At 45.6% G+C, this 24,369-nt stretch overlaps 2 protein-coding genes across 4 annotated transcripts in view; both read left to right on the forward strand.

Annotated features, from left to right (window-relative positions):
- The window catches only part of PYM1 (PYM homolog 1, exon junction complex associated factor), a 28,711-nt gene extending 23,839 nt beyond the window's left edge, over window positions 1-4,872 (forward strand). For all 3 annotated transcript variants that reach the window (XM_036300729.1, XM_036300732.1, XM_036300730.1), the window contains exons 2-3: window positions 3,460-3,553; window positions 3,958-4,872. In XM_036300729.1, coding sequence (XP_036156622.1) covers window positions 3,460-3,553; window positions 3,958-4,441 — 578 coding nt within the window. In that variant the 3' untranslated portion in view covers window positions 4,442-4,872. The remainder of the gene's footprint in view (window positions 1-3,459; window positions 3,554-3,957) is intronic.
- Window positions 4,873-18,793: 13,921 nt separating this feature from the next.
- MMP19 (matrix metallopeptidase 19) lies at window positions 18,794-24,348 on the forward strand. Its single transcript, XM_036300607.1, has 9 exons — window positions 18,794-19,016; window positions 19,309-19,394; window positions 20,292-20,422; window positions 20,633-20,848; window positions 21,247-21,492; window positions 22,157-22,279; window positions 22,844-23,008; window positions 23,167-23,294; window positions 23,430-24,348. The coding sequence occupies exons 1-9, from the start codon at window positions 18,927-18,929 to the stop codon at window positions 23,838-23,840; spliced, it is 1,596 nt and encodes a 531-aa protein (XP_036156500.1). The 5' UTR covers window positions 18,794-18,926; the 3' UTR covers window positions 23,841-24,348.
- Window positions 24,349-24,369: the final 21 nt, after the last annotated feature.

Consider the following 24,369-nt stretch of genomic DNA (forward strand, 5'->3'; position numbering starts at 1 on the left):
TATTATTCCCTAAAATGAACTGTGTGATTTCTCTGGACTCCTCTACTTTCTGTTCCTTAAACACTCCATGCTGCCCTGGCTGGGTTGCTCCGTTGGGTAGAGCATCATCCTGATACATCAAAGTTGCTGGTTCAATCCCTGGTCAGGGCACATACAAGAATGGGTGAATGGGTGGAGCAATAGGTTGATGTTTCTCTCCCTTCCTCTCTCTCTAAAATCAATACATTAAAAAATATTCCATGCCCATTTCCACATCTATGCCTTTCTTTGCTCATGTTTGTTCTTCCATCCCTTTTAGCTGTCAAATCTTACTGATTTTCTTTTTGTTTTTTAAATGTATATTTAAAAAATATAGAGAAACATCAATAATCAGAGATAATCATTGATTGCTTGTCTTCTGTATGCACCACACAGGACAGAGCCTGCAACCCAGGCATGTGCCCTAACCAGTAATCAAACCTTGACCTCCTGGTTCATAGGTTGATACTTAACCACTGAACAACACTGGCTGGGTACAGATTTTCTTTAACACTTTTTTTGTTTTAATTTATTAATGATATTTTCTTTTTGAACAGCAACAAAAAAAAACAACTCCTGTTACAATGTATAATCCATGTGGGAGGCCCATATACTTAAAAATGAGTAATACAAGATATGTACTAGTAGTATAGGTGGGCAAAAGTAAGTTTATAGTTTGTATGAAAAAAAGACATGCAGGTTATGATTATTATAATAGCTTTATTAACTTGTGTTTTGAGTAGTCACCACTGTAAACCTACTTTTGTCAAACCCTGCATATATATATGTATATATTCACATATTCACTTGAGGGCTTGAATCTTATCACTGCAACAAACACTGTCAGTTGTTTTCCTTAAAATGACAGGCTCACTTCCTGTCATTTTAAGGAAAACAACTGACAGTGTTTGTTGCAGTGATAAGATTCAAGCCTTCAAGTGAATATATATGTATGTATATATAGATATATAATTTTTTGTTAATGGTTTCTATTACCTATCCCTCTTAAGGTAACTCAAATGTCCAGGACACTTGGAGGTTCCCTAAGACCTTTACAGGAAATCTACAAGCATAACTATTTTCAGCATATATAAGATGTTATTTGCCTATTTGCTAGATTGACATTTTTACTGATAAGCAAAAGCAGAGGTGGGTAAAACTGCTGGCCCCTTAGCACTAATCAAGGTAGTGGCACCAACTATACTCATCATTGTATTTTTCACTGCCATATGCTTGCAGTAAATAATGCCAGTTTTTCACTTAATATCTTTATTATTAATTTGATTAAACCCTGGCCCTTAAAATAAACATTTTTGTTTATTATTTTTCCTGGTTTTATTGAGATATAATTGACATATAACATGTAAGTTTAAGGTATACAGTGTGATGATTTGATATTTGCATATATTGTGAAATGTGTACCACAATAAGGTTAGTTAACACATCCTTCATCTCACAGAGTTACCATTTTGTTGTTACGATGAGAACATTAAAGCGCTACTCTGATAGCAAATTGCAAATATACACTTCAATATTGGTAACTATGGTCACCATGCTATACCTTAGATCCCTGGAACTTAAAGCATCTTATAACTGAAAGTTATACATCTTTTTAATGTTCTCTCTGGACGAAATGGGAAGTAAACGTGAAACATTTTGCTGCGCACTGTGGGTGGTGTCTCAAGGAAAAGCACTGGCGCAGCTGCACCAATTACAAGCTAAATAAGCTTCCTTTTCATAGAACACATTTTTACTTGAAAAAACCACTGACAAACTGGTAATTCAGGCCTGGATATCTGATAGGCACTTTGCTGAAAATGAAGGAAGTGAGCCTGTCATTTTAAGGAAAACAACTGACAGTGTTTGTTGCAATGATAAGATTCAAGCCTTCAAGTGAACATTAGAATTTTGGAAAACTTGTATCTGCCACCGAGAGCTTGAAAGCTTTCCAATAAAACTTTTTTCTGATGATATTAACAAATATTGTGTGGTTAAATGCATAATATTACAAAATACGAGTGCTAGGGGGAATCATGAAATAAAAAAATGTTTGAGGATCACTACCTATTTTTCTGCAACTTACTCTTTCACTTAGTATATTTTGAACACCAGTCAAGGTCAGTGCATTTATATCTAAAATTCTTTTCCAGTCCTGGCCGGTGGGGCTCGGTTGAAGTGTTGTCCTTTAAACTGAAAAGTCATGGGTTCAATTCCCAGTCAGGACACATACCCAGGTTGCAGGTTTGATCCCTTCAACCAAGCTGTGTTTTTCTCTCTCCCTCTCCTTTCCCCTCTCTCTAAAATCAATAAAAACATATCCACCTGTGAGGATTAAGAAAAAAAAACAGCCTTAGCTGGTTTGGCTCAGTGAATAGAGCGTCAGCCTGCAAACTGAAAGGTCCCAGGTTCGATTCCGGTCAAGGGCACATGCCCGGGTTTCGGGCTCAATCCCCAGTGGGGGGCTTGCAGGAGGCAGCCGATCAATGATTCTCTCCATAATGATTCTCATTATGGATGTTTCTATCTCTCTCTCCCTCTTCCTTCCACTCTGAAATCAATAAAAATATTTTTTTAAAAAACAACAACAATAAACTTCCATAGCAGCATGGTGTGCCATCATGGGGATGACCCATATCCATTTAATCATCCATATACTAATGGCCATTCAAGTTGCTTTCCTCTTTTTGTTAAATAATGCAGCAACAAACATTACTTTTTAATCATCACCCAAGGATATATTTTTTTAATTGATTTTTAAAGAGAGGGAAAGAAAGAGAAACATTGATGAGAGAGAGAAACATCGATGGATTGCCTCCCATACACACTGTGATTGCACCCTGACCAGGATGGAACCTGCAACCCGGGTATGTGCCCTGACTGGGAATCGAACCCACGACCTTTTGGTGCATTTGATGACAGTTCAACCAACTGAGCCACACCAGCCAGGGTGCAACAAACATTCTTTACATATATCCTTGTGCATTGGTGCTTCTTATATCTAAAGTATGGATTCCTAAAAGTGGACCTGTTTTTTACAATCCGTCTCAATAAAACTTCCCTTCTTACAACATCTTCTCTGTTATTTCTCTTTGTTTTACTCCTTTTTAGCCTCTTAATAATTTACTGTCTTTTGATGTGTACATGCTATTGTCTTGCTTTTAAAGACTCTTCCTCTGTGCCTGTCTTGCCTTGCCTTGCCAACTAGATTATGAAACTAGAAATGCCCTGATGGAGGGATGGTGTGTTTTACAGTGTATATATAGACACTCAGTAAATAATGACCAGGGCAGGATTGAAGGTTGTTATGAGAAAGGGACACCTTAATGGTCCATTTAGTGTCCACCTGGATGCTCAGGAAAGCTGTGTGCATTCATGCGTTCTTTCATCTTGGGAATGATTTGAAAGTTAGAGTAACTCTACAACTTAATTCTCTCATTTCAGGCAAGTACATTGCCTCAACACAGCGACCCGACGGGACCTGGCGCAAGCAGCGGAGGGTGAAAGAAGGCTATGTGCCCCAGGAGGAGGTCCCCGTGTACGTGGTTAGGCGTGAGGAGGGGGTATTTAACGGGTCCCTACAGAAAGGAAGAACATGTGTGCCTATGAATTCAGGGAAGAATTTTCTGATGCCCAAATCTCAGGAATGGGAGGGGACAACTGAGAAAGGAGAGGCAGGGGTTGGGATACAGGGGTGAGTGAGGGTTACAAGGGACTGGTCATGTTCCTATGGCCTCTGTTCATCAGAACCTCCAAATAGCATTCAGAGATCCAGAGCTCTGAGACCTAGGGACCCTTCTAAAACCTGCAAAGCAGAGGAAAGTTGGGGAGGGACCAAGGGGGAGAAAGCAAGCAGAGAGGTGAAAAGGGTAAAGTGATTTGGAAGGTTAAGAAAAGGGCTCTAAAGTCAGTGATTCTCTAACTGTTGACATCTCCCGGCAGGTATGAGAACAAGTATGTGAAGTTTTTCAAGAGCAAACCAGAACTGCCCCCAGGGTTGAGCCTCGAGGCCATTGCTCCTGTCAACCCATCAAGGTCTGAAGGTGGGGAACCAGGCCTCTCCAAGACAGCCAAACGCAACATGAAGCGGAAGGAGAAGAGGCGGCAGCAGCAAGAGAAAGGGGAGGCAGAGGCCTTGAGCCGGACTCTGGAAAAGGTGTCCCTGGGAGAGACAGCTCAACTCCCCAGTGCTCCACAGGGCTCCCGGGCAGCTCCTACAGCTGCCTCTGACCAGCCTGACCCGGCTGCTATCACTGAGAAGGCTAAGAAGATAAAGAACCTAAAGAAGAAGCTTCGGCAGGTGGAAGAGTTGCAGCAACGGATCCAGGCTGGAGAAGTCAGCCAGCCCAGCAAAGAGCAGCTGGAAAAGCTAGCAAGGAGGAGGGTGCTGGAGGAGGAGCTCGAGGACTTGGAGCTCGGCCTGTGAGGCCTTTGGGGAATTGGGAATGGACTAAAACAAACCATGGGGCTTTCTGGGGTCCTGGGGAACATGGCAGCAGCAGTCAGGAGGGGTACCCCCCCATACTGGCTCACTTCCATCTCTCATGGCCCAACTCTGTCCTCCAGAGCCTAGCCTCTCCCTCATTCCTTCCCTTTTCTTCCAAACTCCTATTTTTTAGACGTTTCCCCTTCCCATTCCCAGTGTTCAAAAATCTCAGTGACTCCCCCAGGCTCCTTTGCTGCTGATTTGGGTGTCTTATTCAAAAGAAAATTGGGTGGGTGGGACTCTCGGGAACTGAGGTTGAGGGTAGGGGGAGTATGCCCAAGTCTTGGAGTCTTGATTCCTGTTCACAGTGTTTATGGGTTATTTCCCCCTCAATACCTGACCTCTTTTTTTTTTTTTTTTTTTTTTTTTTTAAGAACAGAATAAACAAGTAGACAAATGGTCTAGCTTTGCCTCTTTCTTTTCAGCTTCTAGTAGGTATTTTATTCCTTCCAGTTTGGCACAGGAAGACAAGTTTTGGGAGTAATCATTTTTTAATTTTTTTTATTAATCCCCATCCAAGGATATCTTCCCATTGGTTTTTTAGAGAGAGTGGCAAGGAGGGGGAGAGACAGAAACATCCATATAAGAGAGAGACATGGATTAGTTGCCTCCTGCACAGGCCAGGGATCAAGTCTGCAACCAAGATATGTGCCCTTGACTGGAACCAAACCCAGGATCCCTCAGTCCACTGGCCAACGCTCTATCCACTGAGCCAAACCAGCTAGGGCTAGAGTAATAATTTTTCATTTTTATTTTTTATTGATTTCAGAGAGGTAGGGAGAGAGAGAGAATCATTGACTGGCTGGCTCCTGCACTCCCCACACTGGGGATTAAGTCCACCACCTGGGCATGTGCCCTGATTGGAATTGAACTGTGAACCTGGCTGGAGAAATAATTTTTTATTTTATTTTAAAATATATTTTATTGATTTTTTACAGAGAGGAAGGGAGAGAGATAGAGAGTTAGAAACATCGATGAGAGAGAAACATCGATCAGCTGCCTCCTGCACATCTCCTACTAGGGATGTGCCTGCAACCCAGGTACATGCCCTTGACTGGAATCGAACCTGGGACCTTTCAGTCTGCAGGCCGACGCTCTATCCGCTGAGCCAAACCGGTTTTGGCTGGAGAAATAATTTTTAACAGTTATGAAGGTATGACCAAATGAGCAACACTGATTTCTGTATGTTTGGTTAGATTTCAGTGAACAGAAATTAGTGTTATAATAAAATGAAGTTTAGAACAAATTTCATTTGACATGTTAATTTGCATGTGTCATCACTGTGTTGCATAGCAGTGGGGCCTTTGTAACACCATTACTTTCTTTCTCACTTATCAGGGTTCTCTCCAGCGAGTCTTCCGGTCATTATTCAGGAAGTTTTTCTGTATTTTAGTTGTAATTCCAGTTTGGTCCTGGGAGGGTATCTGTGCATCATTCACTTACTCTGCCGCCATTTTTAATCTTCCCTTACTGTTTCTTTCTAAGATAATCAACTTACTTCACAGCTTCATTGGGGCAGCTCATCTGAAATTTTATCTTATCAGATGCCACCCTAAGATAACATTGTGGGGCAAATTAATGATACAAGTAAAGAAATTTACAGCCAAAAGAGAGCTGCCACTGAATGTTTTCATGAGCTCTGATTTCCACTCCTTCACCTATCAGTCTTTCTTTCTAGTCAGCTGCTGGTGCAGAAAGCAACACAGGGGGAAGTCAGTAATGACCTTTCTCAGGAGTTCCAAGTTCTTAGTCTGACTCTAAAGGTCTCACTCAATCTGGCCTTGTTTCTTGCCATTCCTCAACTCTGGTCAAACTGCTCCAACTTTACAATTTTCAGTTCATCAAATGAGTCATATTCTCTCTGAACCTCAGTCATTTACCCTTACTGGTTCCTTTGCCTACATTCTCTTCCTGATCCACTCTTCCTAGTCAACTCTTTCTTATCCTTTGGATCTTTGATGTTATCCTCTCTGGGAAGACTTCCGTTACCTTCCAATGCTGATTTAGGTGCCTCTCTTAACTTGCTTCCTTATCACTTGCACTTAACCTTTGTAACGGTGTGTATTACCTTATGTTGTCACGCTGTTTACTTGTTAGCCCCTCTTTTTTTTTTTTTTTTAATAATTTTATTGATTTTTTACAGAGAGGAAGGGAGAGGGATAGAGAGTCAGAAACATCAATGAGAGAGAAGCATTGATCAGCTGCCTACTGCACACCCCCTACTGGGGATGTGCCTGCAACCAAGGTACATGCCCTGGACCGGAATCAAACCTGGGACCCTTCAGTCCCCAGGCCGAGGCTCTATCCACTGAGCCAAAACCGGTTAGGGCATTGTTAGCCTCTCTTCCTCACCAATCAGGGGTGCCTCAAGCCCCGAGCTTGTGTTTAACCTCATTGCATCCCAGTGCATAGTAAATTCTCAAATGTTTGAGTGAATGAGGCTGCAAGCCACATGGAGAAACAGAAGAGGAGGGATCATTTGTGCCTTGCCAGAAAAAATGAGGACTCGACTAGGCACCTCAGTGTGAGACCAAAAGCCTGCGCTCTCTTGTGTAGGACCTCTACACAATTATAAGGATTTTATAAATAAGGTTTATTTTGAGGAATCTATACTTTTAAAACCATTATTTGTTTTGCAAAAGGATTCACTTCAGTAAAGCTTTAACTTTCTTGGGTCTTTAGTGGTTTGATTAAAGTTTATTTTGTTATTTGTTGGGCTCTGTCAGTCATTTTGCTAGTTGGGAGGGATGCAATTATGAATACATTGTAGACCCTTCATTTGAAAAAGCTATTAAATTGTGCAAGTCACAAATTAAGTGCTTGACAGATTTAATAAGTTCTGTGGTAGAGGTATCAGCAATGTGTTGAGGGAGAGCTAAGAAAATTTATTTTGATTTAGGGTATGAAGAGGCTTAACGGTGGAGTTGGGTTTTGAAGAAGATCATTACCTGCATCTCAAGAAAGGCAGGGATGCCCTAGCCGGTTTGACTCAGTAAATAAAGCGTTGACCTGCAGACTGAAGGGTCCCAGGTTCGATTCCACTCAAGGGCACATGCCTGGGTTTTGGGCTCGATCCCCAGCAGGGGGCATGCAGGAGGCTGCTGATCAATGATTATTTCTCATCATTGATGTTTCTATCACTCTCTTCCTCTCTGAAATCAATAAAAATACATTTTAAAAAAAAAAAATAAGAAAGGCAGGAAGGCTCTTGCCGGTGATCTCAGTGGTTAGAGTGCCGGCCTGTGCACCAAAGAGTTGTGGGGTTCAATTCCTTGTCAAAGGCACGTACCTGTGTTGCAGGTTCCAGCCCCAGTCAGGACTTCTGCGGGTGGCAACCGATTGATATGTCTCTTTCACATGATCATTGATGTTTTTTTCTCTCTCTCCCTCATTCCCTCACTCCCTCCCTTCCTCCTTTCCTCCCTTCCATTCTCTGTAAAAAGCAATGGAGCCCACCAGCGTGACTCAGTGGTTGAGCATTGACCTATGAACCAGGAGGTCACGATTCAATTCCCGGTCAGGGCACATCCCCGGGTTGCAAGCCCCAGTGTGGGGCATGTAGGGGACAGCTGATCAATGATTCTCTCTCATCATTGATGTTTCTATCTCTCCCTCTTCCTTCCTCTCTAAAATCAATAAAAATATATTAAAAAGAAAAAAAGCAATGGAAAAAATATCCTTAGGTAAGGCTTGGCATCATGAAAGGCAGGTATGAATTTGCTTTCAGTTTTTCTTTCCTTTTTTTTAAAAAATTGATTTCAGAGAAGAAGGTAGAGGGAGAGATAGAAACATCAATTATGAGAATCGTTGATTGGCTGCCTCCTGCACGCCCCTTCCTGGGGATCGAGCCCGCAACCCGGGCATGTGCCCTTGACCTGAATCAAACTCAGGCTGACGCTGTATCCACTGAGCCAAACCAGCTAGGGCTGCTTTCAGTTTTTCAGGGTCATATTTCCTTACATAAAATCAATGTTGCCCAGCCAGTGTGGTTCAGTGGTTGAGCATCAACCTATGAACCAGGAGGTCACGGTTTAATTCCTGGTCAGGGCACATGACCTGATCACCAGTAGGGGGTGTGTAGGAGGCAGGTGATCAATAATTATCTCTCATCATTGATATTTCTATCTCTCCCTTTCTCTCTGAAATCAATAAATATATTTTTTTAAAAATCAATGTTGCCCTAACCGGTTTGGTTCAGTGGATAGACCGTCAGCCTGCGGACTGAAGGGCCCCAGGTTCGATTCCGGTCAAGGGCATGTACCTTGGCTGCAGGCACATCCCCAGTAGGGGGCGTGCAGGAGGCAGCTGACTGATGTTTCTCGCTCATCAATGTTTCTAACTCTCCCTCTCCCTTCCTCTCTGTAAAAAATCAATAAAATATTTTTTTAAAAAAATCAATGTTAATCACCTGATAGAAGACGAAAATTTGCACATAAGCTGTGTTTTTCTAAATGTGGGTAATGAAGTGAATTTAGAAAGTTGTGACTAGTATAGAAAATAGCAGATATTGATGCTTAAAAAGGGTAAATATGATACTTTTGTTTCAGAAGAAATATTTCTTACCTTGGTTTGCAGGAATAATACATTTGAAAGCCACCAATAACATCAATACTGAGGGGCTGAAGCAGCACACACTCCCCTCTGGTCTGCGTGTTTGCTGTGGGTGGGCTGGGAGGACCTTAGTTTAACTATTTCCCCAACAGACCCTTATTTGCTATGGCAAAGTAAATTCGCCCCTGGCTTTCTTCTTACTCCTGAAGCTATATTACGATTTATTTGGAAGTTCTTTCCTCGTTGCAGATGATTCCCTTCTAATGTATAAATAGCAAAGATTCTAGGATCTAGAAGTGAATTATCGTAGGACTGGCCATTTACTCTCATGGGCTCAGAGCCCATGTGTTAGTTTCTTATTGTCCACTAGGTGGTACTGTGAGGGGCCAATATTTGTAAGTTATCTTGTCCCTCAACTCCAACTTGTTTTGAGATTAGCAGACAGGTTTATCAACTAGAAAATCTTTTCAGGCTCCCAGGAATCCCAGGAGAGGGTACCTAGATCTCCCTCCCCTCTGCAACTATAACCTAGTCCAGTGGTTGGCAAACTCGTCAGTCAACAGAGCCAAATATCAACAGTACCTCTTCAAAAAAGACTCGCCCAGGCTGAAAACCGACTTCTGCGCGTGGGCCACGAGGTTTCAATCGCACTGTACGTGCGCCCGCACGTGGTATTTTGTGGAAGAGCCACACTCAAGGGGCCAAAGAGCCGCATGTGGCTCGCCAGCCGCAGTTTGCCGACCACTGACCTAGTCTTACAAATTGAGGAAGTTAGAGAATCTGGGATTCAGAGGTTACAATTTTTGGTCAATATTGCTGTCTCTCAAAACAGATAAGGAATGCATTTTTTTCTCCCTTGGAGATCAAAGAAGATGTTAAACAGTAAAAGTGATGGAAGTTATACTCCAAAATGAGTAATTGACTGAATGCAGGTAATGTAATTGGCTGAGAGGAGGAGAGAGAGGAAATGTTAAAGGATCTTTTGGGAAAGCAACAAGTCATGGAATTTTATTAAATTCAGAAAACACTTTTTTTTTTTTTTGGTTAATCCTCACCGGAGGATATTTTTCCATTGATTTTTAGGGAGAGTGGGAGAGAGAGGGAAAGACAGAGAGAAACATCGATATGAGAGAGAGACATCGATTGGTTGCCTCCTGAACTTGCCCTGACCTGGGCCGAAGATCGAACCTGTGACTTTTCAAGCTCAAGCCAACACTCTAACCACTAAGCAAATTGGCTAGGGCAAGAACATATATATTCTTTAAAGATAGAAAAATATAAACAGAACTTCAGAAAACTATAGGAAAATATCAGAAATCTAATATACATAAATGTAATTAGAGTCGCAGAAGGAGAGGAAAGAAAGAATGGGGCAGAAAAGACTTTGAAAAAATAATGACTGAAAAAACTTCCCATGTTTGGTGAAAGACATAAATTTTCAGATAAAAGAAGTTCAGCAAACCACATTTAAGCACATCACAGTCAAACTGTTGAAAACCAAAAATTAGAAGCAATCTTGAAAACAGAATAAAAGGACACATTATATACAGAGGAACAATGATTTGAATTACCATGGACTTCTCAACAGAAACTATAGCGATCAGAAGACAGTTTAAAGTACTCAAAGGAGAAAAAACTATCAACCTAGAATTATATATTTAGTTTTACATGGCATAAACATGGCTGCTGGAAGCCAGCCATCTGATCCTGTGGGAGAGGGACAGAGAAGGAGTAATCATTGTGAGATGGACAAATTCCTGAAAGAAGTGACCATCACAGTTAAATACTCACATCTACCCTCTGAGCATACGTTTTCATAGTCTACCTGAGGAATTTTGTCAGAAAAGTTTAAGAAGCACTGACAGATTCAATTAGTGAAGCAATGAATGATGGATGAATACAACTTTTGCCAATACTCTACTAATGCCCAGGGTCTTAATCTAGCATCTAGAAGGGTTCAGAAATCTGGAGACGGCGCTATGTGTAAATTAATAAAGAGTCCAGAGATGAAACATAATTTTGGAAGGCATTTGGGGGAGTCAGAGAAGACTTAGCTAAAGGAACTACGTTCTCCTTTGTCTCAGGATCCCTTGCTATGTATTAGCACAAATTGTCCTAAGGCAAGGTAGATATACACATCAAAGGCCAGGGTTTAGTATACAGAATCCATTGTCAGATTGGAAGACTTGCCTACGGCTGTTCAGGTGTTTGTCCAGTAGGAGGCAATAACATGTAGATTGAAATGCCCTCAGCTGTCTGGCAGCAAGCAATCATTTTATGCATCCTTTTCAGGTTTGGGAAATGCCCTCAGCCATCTCCAGATGATTCAGCCCTGCTGACATGCTGGAATTGGCTTCCAGTACTGTACTCATCCACCCAGTCTGCTAGCCAAAAGTAGAACTCTTTGGCTTTGCCCTCAACACATGACCTTAGCCCAGTGATGGTGAACCTATGACACACATGTGTCAAGGTGACATGCGAACTCATTTTTTTGGTTGATTTTTCTTTGTTAAATGGCATTTAAATATATAAAATAAATATCAAAAATGTAAGTCTTTGTTTTACTATGGTTGCAAATATCAAAAAATTTCTATATGTGACACGGCACCAGAGTTAAGTTAGGGTTTTTCAAAATGCTGACACGCCCAGCTCAAAAGGTTCACCATCACTGCCCTAGCCCAAGCTGGGTTTGGTTTTCCATGCTCCTTCAGCTCCCCATCCTGATTGCCTCTTTCACTTGCTTTTTAAAAATTCCCTTTTTGTCACCAGCTACCACCATTAACACCCTTGCTGATCAGCTCTCTCTGATGTTATTAACCATCCTGGCTATGGCCATTCTGGTCAATGGTCAGCCTTGCTTTGTGGCCAGTGATCAACTGGATTATTTTTCACCTGTTCCAGCTCTTGGTCTTCAAAGATCAGTTAACTCTTTCCTCCCACTGTGCTCTGATCCCATCAATATCTGGCACTTCCTTTTTGAAAGCAGGCGGACAGTTATCTCATTTTTTTTTTTTACAACAGAGTATCACTCCTATAATAAAGTGCGAGCACCTGCATGCGCTCCTGCAAACACACACATCCTTAAGATTAGCTTCTGGCTGAGGGGTGGTGCTCATCGTGCCAAAACTGCATGCAGCTCAAACTCAAACTGGAATTGTGCCCCTCTGGCACTTTAAAATGTTTTAGCTCTTCCTCCCTTTGTGAGCACACACTTGTACACAATGTCAGCTCTTCCCCCATTGTCAATTAACGAAACCAATAAAAAAACAAAACCACACTGGTAAACACCCACTATCCTTCTTAGGTAAGTTAGGGGCAAAACAGGAGATACAGAGGCAAACCCACCTCCTATATAGCTCCCCATTAAGGGCAGCCTTCTTACCCCAAAAGTCCTCTCTTCATTGCTGGCCTGGCAGAAACAGAATTGAGTCTTTTCCAGGTCTCCCTCCCCTGTCTAGTTATTACCCTCTTCAAAGGGGGAAGTCAGTGCGAACTTCTTCCCCTGCCCACACCCTATCAAATGCTTTTGCCAACAAAAAAAAAGCCAAAGATGAACTTTCCAGGCCCAGGACAGTCCCCAAATATTAGGACAGATCTGTTTCCTGGGGTCATGGAGTGAGGACACAAGGCCAAAGTTCTCCCCACATTCCACTTCCCTTGGGAAAAGCAATAAAGATCAGTTTGGTTTTTATTAAGGAAAAAGCTGTCATTCTCAGAAGGAGCAAAAATTCCTTGTAACCACCATTTCCCTATCATTCCAGATGCTGAAAGAACACTTAAGCTCCTTATTTCTTTACTAGTGACCCGGTGCACGGAATTCTTGCACATTAAAAGGGAATTATGCCCTGACTGGTTTGGCTCAGTGGCTAGAGCGTCAGCCTGTGGACTGAAGGGTCCCCGGTTCGATTCTGGTCAAGGGCATTAAAAAAAAAAAAGGAGAATTAATTAGAGGAAATATTTTGATATTGCTAGTTGCTCTTTCTCTATAATAGAAGTGTCAGAGATGAAAGAAAATTAGTAAAATGTATATTAAACTCTTCCTCCTGTCAGAGTCTGGGGTGCAGCATGGGAACCAGAGTCAAGTACCCACCCACCCTCGTGCACCTTGAAATCATGTGAGACCCAGACCCAGCCAGCCCCACCCCAATTGGGCTAGAGCTAGACCTGGCCGGCCCCACCCCCATCAAGCCCTGCTAGGCGGGGGGCGCAGCCTGAGGTCTCCTGTCAAACTCCGCCAGCCTCAGGTCCCTGCTGATTGCTCATTAAGGCTTGTTATGGGAACTCAGCCTCCACTGTGGGCGCAGCCATCTTGTGTTATGGAATCTCTGCCTCTGCTGTGGGCACAGCCATCTTGAACGTTATGGCATGATGGTCAATTTGCATATTCCCGCTTTATTATATAAGATTCCCTTCCTTGTTTCTGAGGCTAGAATTTATCCCTGAATGCATCCCTTTGGCACTCTGCTGCGTTATGGGACCACCAGCAGAAGCCTACAGGGGAGTCTGGTGGGATAACACCCTTTCTGTGAATTGGAGAAGGGAAGCAGATCTTGGCCCTCTTCACACTTTGACAAGAACCAGAGAACTTAAGAATTGGGTCTGATGTTCTTTCCATTGAGCCAGTTCAAGGCAGGGCCCCCGAAAGTGTCCTTAATGGGGGTCCTCAGCCAAGTTTGGTGTCTCCTGAGAACAGAATGTGCTGGCCCTGGCCTGAGCCATCCCCAAACTCCTCCCACTTCCCTGGTCTCTAACCAGTTCCAGCTGTGCACAATCCCAGCCATGACTTCCCATCTGGCTTCTAGGAACTCATGACTAATTAAAGAAGTGCATGTATGTGGGCGGAGTTCTTCTTAAAAACAGACGTTTCCAGAGTAAGTGGCTTGGAGAGAACTCGATCCCACTCAGCCAGGGAAAGTTCCCTCTATCCTGACTCCCTGAGAGGAAAACCAGCGTCTCTAGACCAAGAGCACGCTGGCCTTAACTCAGTTACAACTTAGCTTTTTCTCACATCCCGTTTCCAGTTTCAGGACCCAGACTTGCCCTTTAAAAACCAGGATGTAGCCCTTCAGGCCACCCCATTCCAGAAAGGGTGTCTGTCAGAGGGGGTGGGTGGCAGTGTAGAGATTGGCTTCTCTTGGGCTTAGAGATCTCTACAAACCTTTGCCCTCCAACCACAGCCCCGTAGCCTCTGATCATTAGAACATACTCTCAGATTCTAACCTAATCCCTCCCGTGACAGTTTAACATATATAATTAAAAATATTTCTATACACACTCTTCTGTGGGCAGAGAGGGAAACCAGACTGCAGGAAGGGAGCAAGCCAGCCAAAGAACCCCAGAGTTCTTTCTCTCATGGAATCAAGTTCTCTTTTTGTGGCGGCAGACCACATGTTCTGACCCTTCACACACATCCCCCCAGCTCCCCCAGTGAGAGATGACAAATCAGAGGGAAAAAGAGCTGGGTCAGCCTGGCTCAGGGGGTGGGGGCTGGCAGAGGGGTGGTCATGACGCCATTATGGGGACAGACTTAGTCATGCAGTCCTTGTACTTACGCCCTGCCTGCAGCTCCTGGCTCCAGGGGCTTTTGTTTGGGTGCCCCGGGAGGGATTGGGGGGCGGGGGGGGGGGGGCGCGGTTGCAAAGATCTTAGCTGGAGCCTGAGGCTCTGCTGCTTCTTGCTGTGTGACCCAAAACAACCTATTAGAGACTCTTTTTTTTTCTTTGCTATAAAAAGGTGATAATATCAGCCCTCAGAATTGTTGCTGAGATTTAAATAAATAAACCAATAAATTATCTGGCAGCTTTCACTTTTTTCCTCTATTCTCTCCCGGATTCTTAGTATCTAGAACAGCCGTGGGCAAACTACGGCCTGCGGGCCGGATCCGGCCCATTTGAAATGAATAAAACTAAAAAAAAAAAAAAAGACCGTACTCTTTTATGTAATGATGTTTACTTTGAATTTATATTAGTTCACACAAACACTCCATCCATGCTTTTGTTCCGGCCCTCCGGTCCAGTTTAAGAACCCATTGTGGCCCTCCAGTCAAAAAGTTTGCCCACCCCTGATCTAGAATGTGGTTCTATCCCCCAGGGTCTCCGGAGGCCGGAGTGCCCCCTCTGTCACCTTTCATGATAACCACCATCTCTCTCACTAACACACACGTCCTAAACATCCCCGATGGCTTTATTTCTTATATGAGGTGCCTGGGGGAGTAATCTGCTATCAGGTTCACCTGAACTTTACTCCTTTTGCTTGTATCCTCCTTGTCTGTATTCTCCTCTCCCCGCCACCACCCTCAGCTCCCGACCCTCCCCCATGATCCTAACTACTTTCTATCGCTTTCTCTCCCACCCCAGCCAGTTTCCAGGGGCTGCGCCTGGGCAGGCAGAGCTGGAGCCAAACTCAAGGTCACAGTTCCAAGTAACTGCATCAAAGTTACTAGTAGTTCTCTTCTGTGTAGAATTTACTGGTGATCTTCATTTTCTTCCTTGTTTATTTTGGTATTTTCCAAATTTACTACAGTGAGCAATGAATAACCTTTATTCAGAAAAACACACACAAAACAACTTTAATCAGAAAAATATTATCATTTTCAATTGGTTCATGTCTTGTTCACAAAAGCAGAGGGACTGAGGGGTGGGGTGTGGAAAAGAGGAACAGATGGGCAGGGTGAAGAAAGAGCCCTGTAGGGGGCTGAGCATGAGCTGGCCCCCCAATTCCATCATTTCCTGGGGGCATCAACCTTAGTGATGGGCTCATCAACCTTTCCACAGTCATGGCCTCTGTGACTCATCAGTCAGAGGCTCTCTGTCCTCCCTTGCTGGTCACTGGCCATTTGGGACTTAGTCACCTGATTGTTACCCAGTTGGGTGCTGGGTGGATGAAGGTGGCCAGCATCACTGAGGGCAGCAATATGAGTCAGGAGTCTCCCCCACCTCCACCCTGGGGTGTTAAGTGTTCCCCTATAGTCTATCCACCTTTCAGGCTGGGGTGTGGGGAAGGCTCAAAATTGGAGTCCTACTGAGAATGTGAGTTTAGTAACCTTTCCCCCCATTCCTATCATTACTTCCCAGTGTATTTGAATGGTATGCAAATGTTGTGTAATGCATAATTGACAGTGGAGCCTTCCCTGGCCCCTAACCACTTAAAGAACAAAGCTCTAGCCCTGGCCAGTGTGGTTCAGTTGGTTGGAGCGTCATCCCATGCACTGGAAGATTACGGGTTTGAACCCGGTCAGGCACAAGCTTAGATTGCAGGTTCGATCCCAGGTTGGGGCATGGGTGGGAGGCAACTGATCAATGTATCTCTGTCATCTCTCTCTCTCTCTCTCTCTCTCTCGCCAATTATAAACAAAACAAGAAAGCTCTAAGCGTCAGTGTACATGTGTTATGGAGTCAGCAGTAGGGTTCAAATACAGGCCAGACCAATTAGGAGCTCCATGTCCTTAGTCATGTTTCTCGTTTTGGCTCTTCATTTTCTCTTCCAAAAAATGGCCAGAATTATTCTTCTCTCATAAGGGTTGTGAGATTGAGATAATAGAACTCAACTAACACAAAGTAGGTTTCTAAAATGTAACTTCCCCCCTCTTCCTTATATAGCATTCAGGACTTTCTAAACTCTGGTTCCCACCCTGATCATTTATTGACAAAGATTTATTAAGCACCACCTGAAGGATTAAGCTAGCCTGGGGTCGGCACTAGGGACTCCGTGAATGTGCAGTACAAACCCTCAGCACTTATGAGCACAGCTGGCTTTTCTCAGCTCTACGCTTTTACTCAAGGACTGCACTGTCCCTGTCCCTCAGTACCCTTTCACCCCATCCAGCTCATAGGCAGCCTCCAAAATTTGCCTTCTTTTTTTTTTTTTTTTTAATATATTTTATTGATTTTTTACAGAGAGGAAGGGAGAGAGATAGAGAGTCAGAAACATCGATGAGAGAGAAACATCGATCAGCCGCCTCCTGCACATCTCCCACCGGGGATATGCCCGCAACCCAGGCACATGCCCCCGACCGGAATCGAACCTGGGACCCCTCAGTCCGCAGGCCGACGCTCCATCCACTGAGCCAAACCGGTTCTGGCCAAAATTTGCCTTCTCAAGGTGGGGGGAGGAGAAACTGACTGGGGAACTTCTATGCATAGCCCATGAACACAGGCAATAGTGTGGCGAAGGCTTGGGAGGGACGGGTGCAGGGAAGAGGGGCTCAATGGGAAACAAACAAACAGGAAAAAAACAAGGAGGGCATCTGTAATACTTTCAACAATAAAGATAAATTACAAAAAAAAGAGTCTGCCTTCGCAGCCCCATGACCCTTAGGATGGGCACCTCCTGACTGGCATCCTGGTTCCCCTCATTTCAGGTACTTGGGCTGCCCTTACCCTGTCTGGAAGCTCCCTGTGCACAGCCTCCTGCCCTTTACTTCTTTGTGCCCTTGTGAACTCCTACCTCCATACCAGGCTCATTAAGTTCTTGAAATCATGACTTTTTATGAAAGCAGACACAAGTCGGCTTCAAGAGCATTTAAATTTCAAACTTGGGCCCTAGCCAGTGGTTGGCAAACCACGGCTCGCGAGCCACGGGCGGCTCTTTGGCCCCTTGAGTGTGGCTCTTCCACAAAATACCACGTGCGGGCGCGCACGTACAGTGCGATTGAAACTTCGTGGCCCATGCGCAGAAGTCGGTTTTCGTTGTGGAGTGAGAGAAGATTTAGTGTCGAGGATTGAGAAAGGTATGTTGAGATGGTTTGGACATATAGAGAGGATGAACGAAAGGAGATAGACGAAACAAGTATACAAGATGAGTGTGGACGGGAGATTTGGAAGGGGTCGACCTCAGCGAATGTACCTCAATCAGATTGAGGACGTTTTTAGCAAAGGCCAGCTTAGGAGTACCCTAATTAAGTTAATAACAATGTACCTACCTATATAGTTTAAGTTTAAAAAATTTGGCTCTCAAAAGAAATTTCAATCGTTGTACTGTTGATATTTGGTTCTGTTGACTAATGAATTTGCCGACCACTGGCCTAGCCTGTTTTGCTCAGTGGATAGAGCGTTGGCCTGCAGACTGAAGGGTCCCTGGTTCGATTCTGGTCAAGGGCACAGGCCCGGAATTTCGGGCTCGATCCCCAGTGGGGGGCCTGCAGGAGGCAGCCGATCAATGATTCTCTATCATCATTGGTGTCTCTATCTCTCTCTCCCTCCCACTTCTTGTCTGAAATCAATAAAAATATATTTAAAAAACAAACAAACATAAATTTCCAACTTGGTCTTGGGGGCAAAAAAATATCTAAGACATCATCCTTGATTCCTTCACCTGAAATCCAAGCACCTAAGCTGCTTTCTACCTCTTAGCTTCACCTTCCTCCCCACCCCCCACCCCCTCACCCCCCATTCCAGAGGAGACAGGGGGGCATGAAGGTTGAAGATGAGGAGTTTGCTGCCCCAGGGTTGCTGGGGCATAGGAATATCCAGCTCCAGGGGATGGCCGTGGTCCTTATCCTTAGTCTCTGCAGAGATTCTGCTTCTCATCCTTCTCAAATGCGCCCCCCCCCCCCCCCCCCCCCGCCCCCACAACAGTATGAAAAGTCTTCCTACCTGCAGCAGAACACTCTGGGCCTGGTTGGGGGATCTTCTTGACTCTGCCCTCTGGCAGGGCAGGGGTTAATGGTGAATTACAACATATCTCTGGGCTGAGTCACCTCCCACCGCCACTCCCCCCCGGTTCCCCTGATGTTTTATAAAGAGGACCAGAGGCTAGAAAGTGCCAAGAACTGGAGGCAGGAGTGCCCCTGCCCCCCATCCTTGCTCCCTCAGGCTCCCAGAAATTTCAGGGCAGGGGCCACAGTCAGCCTCTGGAGCTCCTGTGTGGTGGGACCATGAACTGGCGGCTGCTGTGGCTGGGCTTCCTACTTCCCATGACAGTCACAGGCCGGGCCCTGGGGCCTGCAGAGAAGGAGGCAGCAGTGGTGAGTCCCCTGGGCAAGAGGGACCGCAGCCAGGGGAGGAATTAGGGTACTGTTCCATGTCCCATCTAAGCCTCCCTCCTGACCGCAACCTGCCTGCCTTTCCCTTCCTTCCTCGACTCCATGATCTATCCATGCCCATCTTCCTCTCCTCCCTCTTGTTCCACTGGAGCCCCTTTCCTTTCAACTTCCACGTCTGTCCCCTCCTATCCACATGGTTCTGTTAGGTCACTTAGAGGCTTTACCCTGAGACTAACCCCCTCTTTTACCCTGCTAACCCCTGCCTCTATCATAGGATTACCTTTTGCAATATGGGTACCTACAGAAGCCTCTAGAAGGACCTGATAACTTCAGGCTGGAAGATATTATGGAGGCTCTGAGGTGAGAGATCATAAAGCGCATGCGTCAGGGTTGAGGTTGCAAGGCCTTTCCCTCTTCTTGTCCCTTCCTCTCCCTAAACCCACCTCTGCCTGATCCAAATCCATGCTGGGATCTAGGGAATGGGTGGTCATCACTGTGAGGGTGGTGGGCACGGGGTGCGATGGGGATTCAAAGATGAGAAGCAGCCATTGCATCTTCTGAGGCTCTGAACACTCCTTTGGAGGCTCCACATGGTATTCAAATACTGACACTGAGTCGCATCCCACAGTAAGTATAATTTATATGTAAAAGTATGAGTTGAGTTGAGTTGGGTTTGAGTTGTTGACATGCTGTTGCCTTTTTGTAGACATTTAATTCATCATTCATTTCTATTTTGAAGTTTTCTTTTTATATTTTGGATCCAATGGATCATTTTTTTTCTTTTTGCTCTCACATCTGTTCACAATCCCTTGAAAAGCCATGGTGCCTGCATTGCCTGATGGATGAAGTTGCCTCAGAGCAGGCTGGGCTGGGAGTGGTATCCAGCCAGGAGGGGAGAAGTCTGAGAGAGGACAGGTCCTCAGGTGGAAGCAGTGGTGGGAGAGTCTTCAGAGCAGGGGATCAGGACATGCACGCAGAGCAAGTTAGATTGCAGTGGCGGGGTGAGGGGAAGGTTACACCAAGGAGAACCTTACCTGAATAAGAGCCTGGAGATGGGGAGGTAAGGTTGGAATATTGCCCTAACTCCAGAGCAAAGAGAAAGTCCAATTTATGGCAACTGGACACGGGAGTAAACCCATCAGCTTCAGAGATTCTCGGCTATCACTTTGGGCGGCAGGGAGCCAAAGAGCTTTCCTCAGATCCCAGTCATTCCAGATTCCACTACCTTGCTAGACCTACCCTTCTCCCTCTTTTCAGAGCTTTTCAGGAAGCGTCTGAGCTTCCAGTCTCAGGTCAGCTGGATGAAGCCACAAGGGCCCGCATGAGTCAGCCCCGTTGTGGGCTGGAGGACCCCTTCAACCAGAAGACCCTTAAATATCTGCTGCTGGGTGAGGCCTGAGCCTGGGAAAGGGGGGATAGGCAGAGGTGGCACGGACAGCCTGGACTAGCTCAGTGCTGAATGGGTGGTCGCTTGATTGACCATCACATGGCTGGAGGGTTGTTACATAGCTTTGCTGAGTGAATGCACAAAGTCAGCAGAGCTCTCTGGTTGGCAGAAGGATTTGTGTTTCTAATCTATTTCCTGGTCCAAAAACCAGGCCGCTGGAGAAAGAAGCACCTGACCTTCCGCATCTTGAACCTGCCTTCCACCCTCCCACCCCACACGGCCCGTGCAGCCCTGCTTCAAGCCTTCCAGTACTGGAGCAGTGTGGCCCCCCTGACCTTCCGGGAGGTGAAGGCTGGCTGGGCTGACATCCGCCTCTCCTTTCATGGCCGCCAAAGCCCGTACTGCTCCAATACCTTTGATGGGCCTGGTAGGTACCAGCGCTTGGCTCTCACCAAACAGACCTCTGAGATTATCTCTGTCCCCTTGAGCCATGGACTCTGGAACCTTAATGTTTAGGCTGACCCCTGTGCCCACCTACCCCTACACTCTCTAACCACCTTCTAACATTCCCTTGGGGAGCAGCTGGACCCTGCTCAAGGCACAACCCAGAGAGGACGGGGCCAGAGGAGAGCGTGGTGGGGAGGTGACTTAGCAGAGTGATGGGCATCCCTGTAAGAACTGGGTGGTGACGGGGGAATCCGAAAGAAGAGAGCGAGGTATCCAAGAGACAGTGACCAAAGATGGGGGATTTTATGGGAATGGAGTACTGGGAGTTTATTACAGGAGCTCTGACCTCTTTCCTATCCACCTTTTGCCTTTGTCCAGGGAGGGTCCTGGCGCATGCCGACATTCCAGAGCTGGGCAGCGTGCACTTTGATGAAGATGAGCACTGGACTGAGAGGACCTACCAGGGCGTGAACCTTCGCATCATTGCAGCCCACGAACTGGGCCATGCCCTGGGGCTTGGGCACTCCCGATATACCCAAGCCCTCATGGCCCCTGTCTACTCTGGCTACCGGCCCCACTTCAAGCTGCACCCAGATGATGTGGCAGGGATCCAGGCTCTCTATGGTAGTCCTTCCCCTAGTGACCAGGAGGGTCAATCTGATAAGCATCTTCAGGTGTGAAGAGGCAGTTCTAACCTCCATTGAGGGAAATGGCTTAGCTTATTTCTCTTCCTCCTGCCCAGTTGTTCAGACTTCTATTTTCAGGGACTGTTTTTCTGACACTTCCACATCTAATCTTGCTTTGGGGCCTGTCTCCCCTCAGACCCATTCTTGGGGATGAAGAATGAATATTCCAACAAACCTCCTTCCTCCTTAAACCAGTGATGGCGAACCTTTTGAGCTCGGTGTGTCAGCATTTTGAAAAACCCTAACTTAACTCTGGTGCCGTGACACATGTAGAAATTTTTTGATATTTGCAACCATAGTAAAACAAAGACTTATATTTTTGATATTTATTTTATATATTTAAATGCCATTTAACGAAGAAAAATCAACCAAAAAAATGAGTTCGCGTGTCACCTCTGACACGCGTGTCATAGGTTCGCCATCACTGTCCTAAACCAAAACATGTCTCCTGCTAACATCAATATGATCTTGCCTCCCACCAAGGGAAATTCTCTAGGATTCCCTTTCCCCACCTCTATGGGGCCTCTGAGCCAAACTTACAGAGGAGTGAGGAGGTCAGGAGTTAGAGTTCTCTCTCTGAGCAGCATTACATTACCTTGCAGGCAAGAAGAACCCTGAGACAGAGGATGAGGAAGAAGTGACAGAACTCATTGTACCCCAAGTGCCCACAGAACCCAGTCCTATGCCAGATCCCTGCAGTGGTGAACTGGATGCCATAATGTTGGGTGAGGCCCTTCCCTTCCAGGCTATAGGCAAGCAGTGAGGACAGCCTGCTGACCTTGAGACCTGGACAAATGGGAATGACGTAGGATCACAGCAGGAGCAGGCAGGAGTTAGTGGTCATAGAAAGAGGCATGTGGCATGGCGGGGGGGGGGTGGTGGTTCAGAGCTAAATTAAAGATGGGCCAGGTGGGCATTTACCTCAGTTGCTGTAAGAGCCACATCTGGAAATACAGCAAGATGGAGAAAACTATATTAACTGGATGTCTATTAGAGAAGGTATTATACCTGCATGGAAGAATAACTTGGAAGCCACTGGGGTGGAAAGTGAGGTCCCCCAAGGGGGAGCAGTTATCTGCAAGGTTTTAGTTTTGCTAAGCGGACCAGACCTCAATTGCTCTGAACAACAAAGGAGAGGCTGAACTCTGGGTCCTCTTTCTCTGCCTCCTTAATCTTACTGAACTAAAGTTGGGTGAATTTTTGAGGAATCAGGCTGTGGGAGAAGGGAAAATTATCAGCCTGCCTGAGATGACCGTCTTTTTAATTTGTTGACACACCTTTGCTCTCAGGGCCCCGTGGGAAGACCTATGCCTTCAAGGGGAGCTACGTGTGGACCGTGACAGACTCAGGGCTGGGTCCCTTATTCCAAGCATCTGCTCTTTGGGAGGGACTCCCAGGAAACCTGGATGCTGCCGTCTACTCTCCTCGGACACAATGGATTTACTTCTTTAAGGGTAAAGGGACTAGTTTATGTGTCGTACCTGAGAGGGCCTACCATCAAAGAAGCCATAAAGGGGAAGGAGCGGTGAGAAGTTTCTGAGAGGGTGCAAAGGAGGAACCAAAACTACCAGCTGAAGACGGAGGTGACTTGTATGTTCTTGTATGTTCTCAGGAGACAAGGTGTGGCGCTACGTCAATTTCAAGTTATCTCCTGGCTTCCCCAAGAAGCTGAATAGGGTAGCACCCAACCTGGATGCAGCTTTCTATTGGCCAGTCAACCAAAAGGTGTTCCTCTTTAAGGTACATACTTCAAATCAAGGGCAAATCCCTTCTTAGGATGGGTGGGTTACTTCACACGGAGAAGCTAAGACTTGTATCTGGGGTCCCTAAGCTGTCTCCTCATGCTCCTCTTTTCCTTACCTACCCCATGCCTAGGGCTCCGGATACTGGCAGTGGGATGAGCTGGCCCGAACTGACTTCAGCCACTACCCCAAACCCATCAAGAGGTTGTTTACAGGAGTGCCAGACCAGCTCTCAGCTGCTATGAGTTGGCGGGATGGCCACGTCTACTTCTTCAAGGGCAAACAGTATTGGCAGCTCAACCGGCAGCTTCGAGTAGCGAAGGGCTATCCCAAAGATATCGCCCACAACTGGATGCACTGTCGTCCCCCAATCCCAGACACTACCCCATCAGGTGGAGACACCACTCCCTTAGCCACAGACCCTGACCACTCAGTCACAGGAACAACCTTGGGTACCACTTCCTTGTCCATAGATATCACCTTGAACTCTGACCACTCACCCAGAGACACAATCCCTGGCAACGTCATCCCCCCAGAGGCCTAAGACCTCAACCAAATATCTCCTCACTGGACTGCAGGTGCTGCCGCAGGGACATGGACCATAGACCTCAGACCTCTAAATGTCCCAGCTCTAACCTCCATTCCCCTGTGCTCTGGGTCAGCCCCCCAACACTATCCATTTCTTCTCATCCTAGATAGCACTTCTAACTGCGTTACCTACTCTCTGGAAAACAGTGGTAGAGAGGAGGTGTCAATCAGGCCTGACAGGAGGCAACAGCTGGGAAGCTGAATACTTGGGTCCTGTTCTTCCTAGATGAAGTGCAAAAAAACAACAGCAGCATGGCCAGTAAAATGAGCAAGGGTTTTGGAATCCTTGAGCATAACATTGGCTGCTTTATGACTTAAGCAAGTTAGTTAACCTTGCTGAGCTTCAGAGTTCCCATCTGCAAAATAAGGTTAATACCAATCCTGCAGGGTTGTTGCATTAAATGAAATCCTGACAGTGTCCGGCACATTTGTGCTTAATAAAGGCTAACTCCATGTTCATAAGAGAGGACTGAACAACTCTTCCT

This window comes from Myotis myotis, unplaced genomic scaffold (genome assembly GCF_014108235.1).
Source record: "Myotis myotis isolate mMyoMyo1 unplaced genomic scaffold, mMyoMyo1.p scaffold_m19_p_3, whole genome shotgun sequence".
Classification (NCBI taxonomy): Eukaryota; Metazoa; Chordata; class Mammalia; order Chiroptera; family Vespertilionidae; genus Myotis; species Myotis myotis.

Bases quoted from the DNA above. Each gene is read 5' to 3' on its own strand.
- MMP19 (XM_036300607.1), top strand. From the start codon at position 18,927: ATGAACTGGCGGCTGCTGTGGCTGGGCTTCCTACTTCCCATGACAGTC. The intron at 19,395-20,291 runs GTGAGAGATCAT...CCCTCTTTTCAG, and splicing joins GATATTATGGAGGCTCTGAG to AGCTTTTCAGGAAGCGTCTG. The intron at 21,493-22,156 runs GTAGTCCTTCCC...ATTACCTTGCAG, and splicing joins AGGGATCCAGGCTCTCTATG to GCAAGAAGAACCCTGAGACA.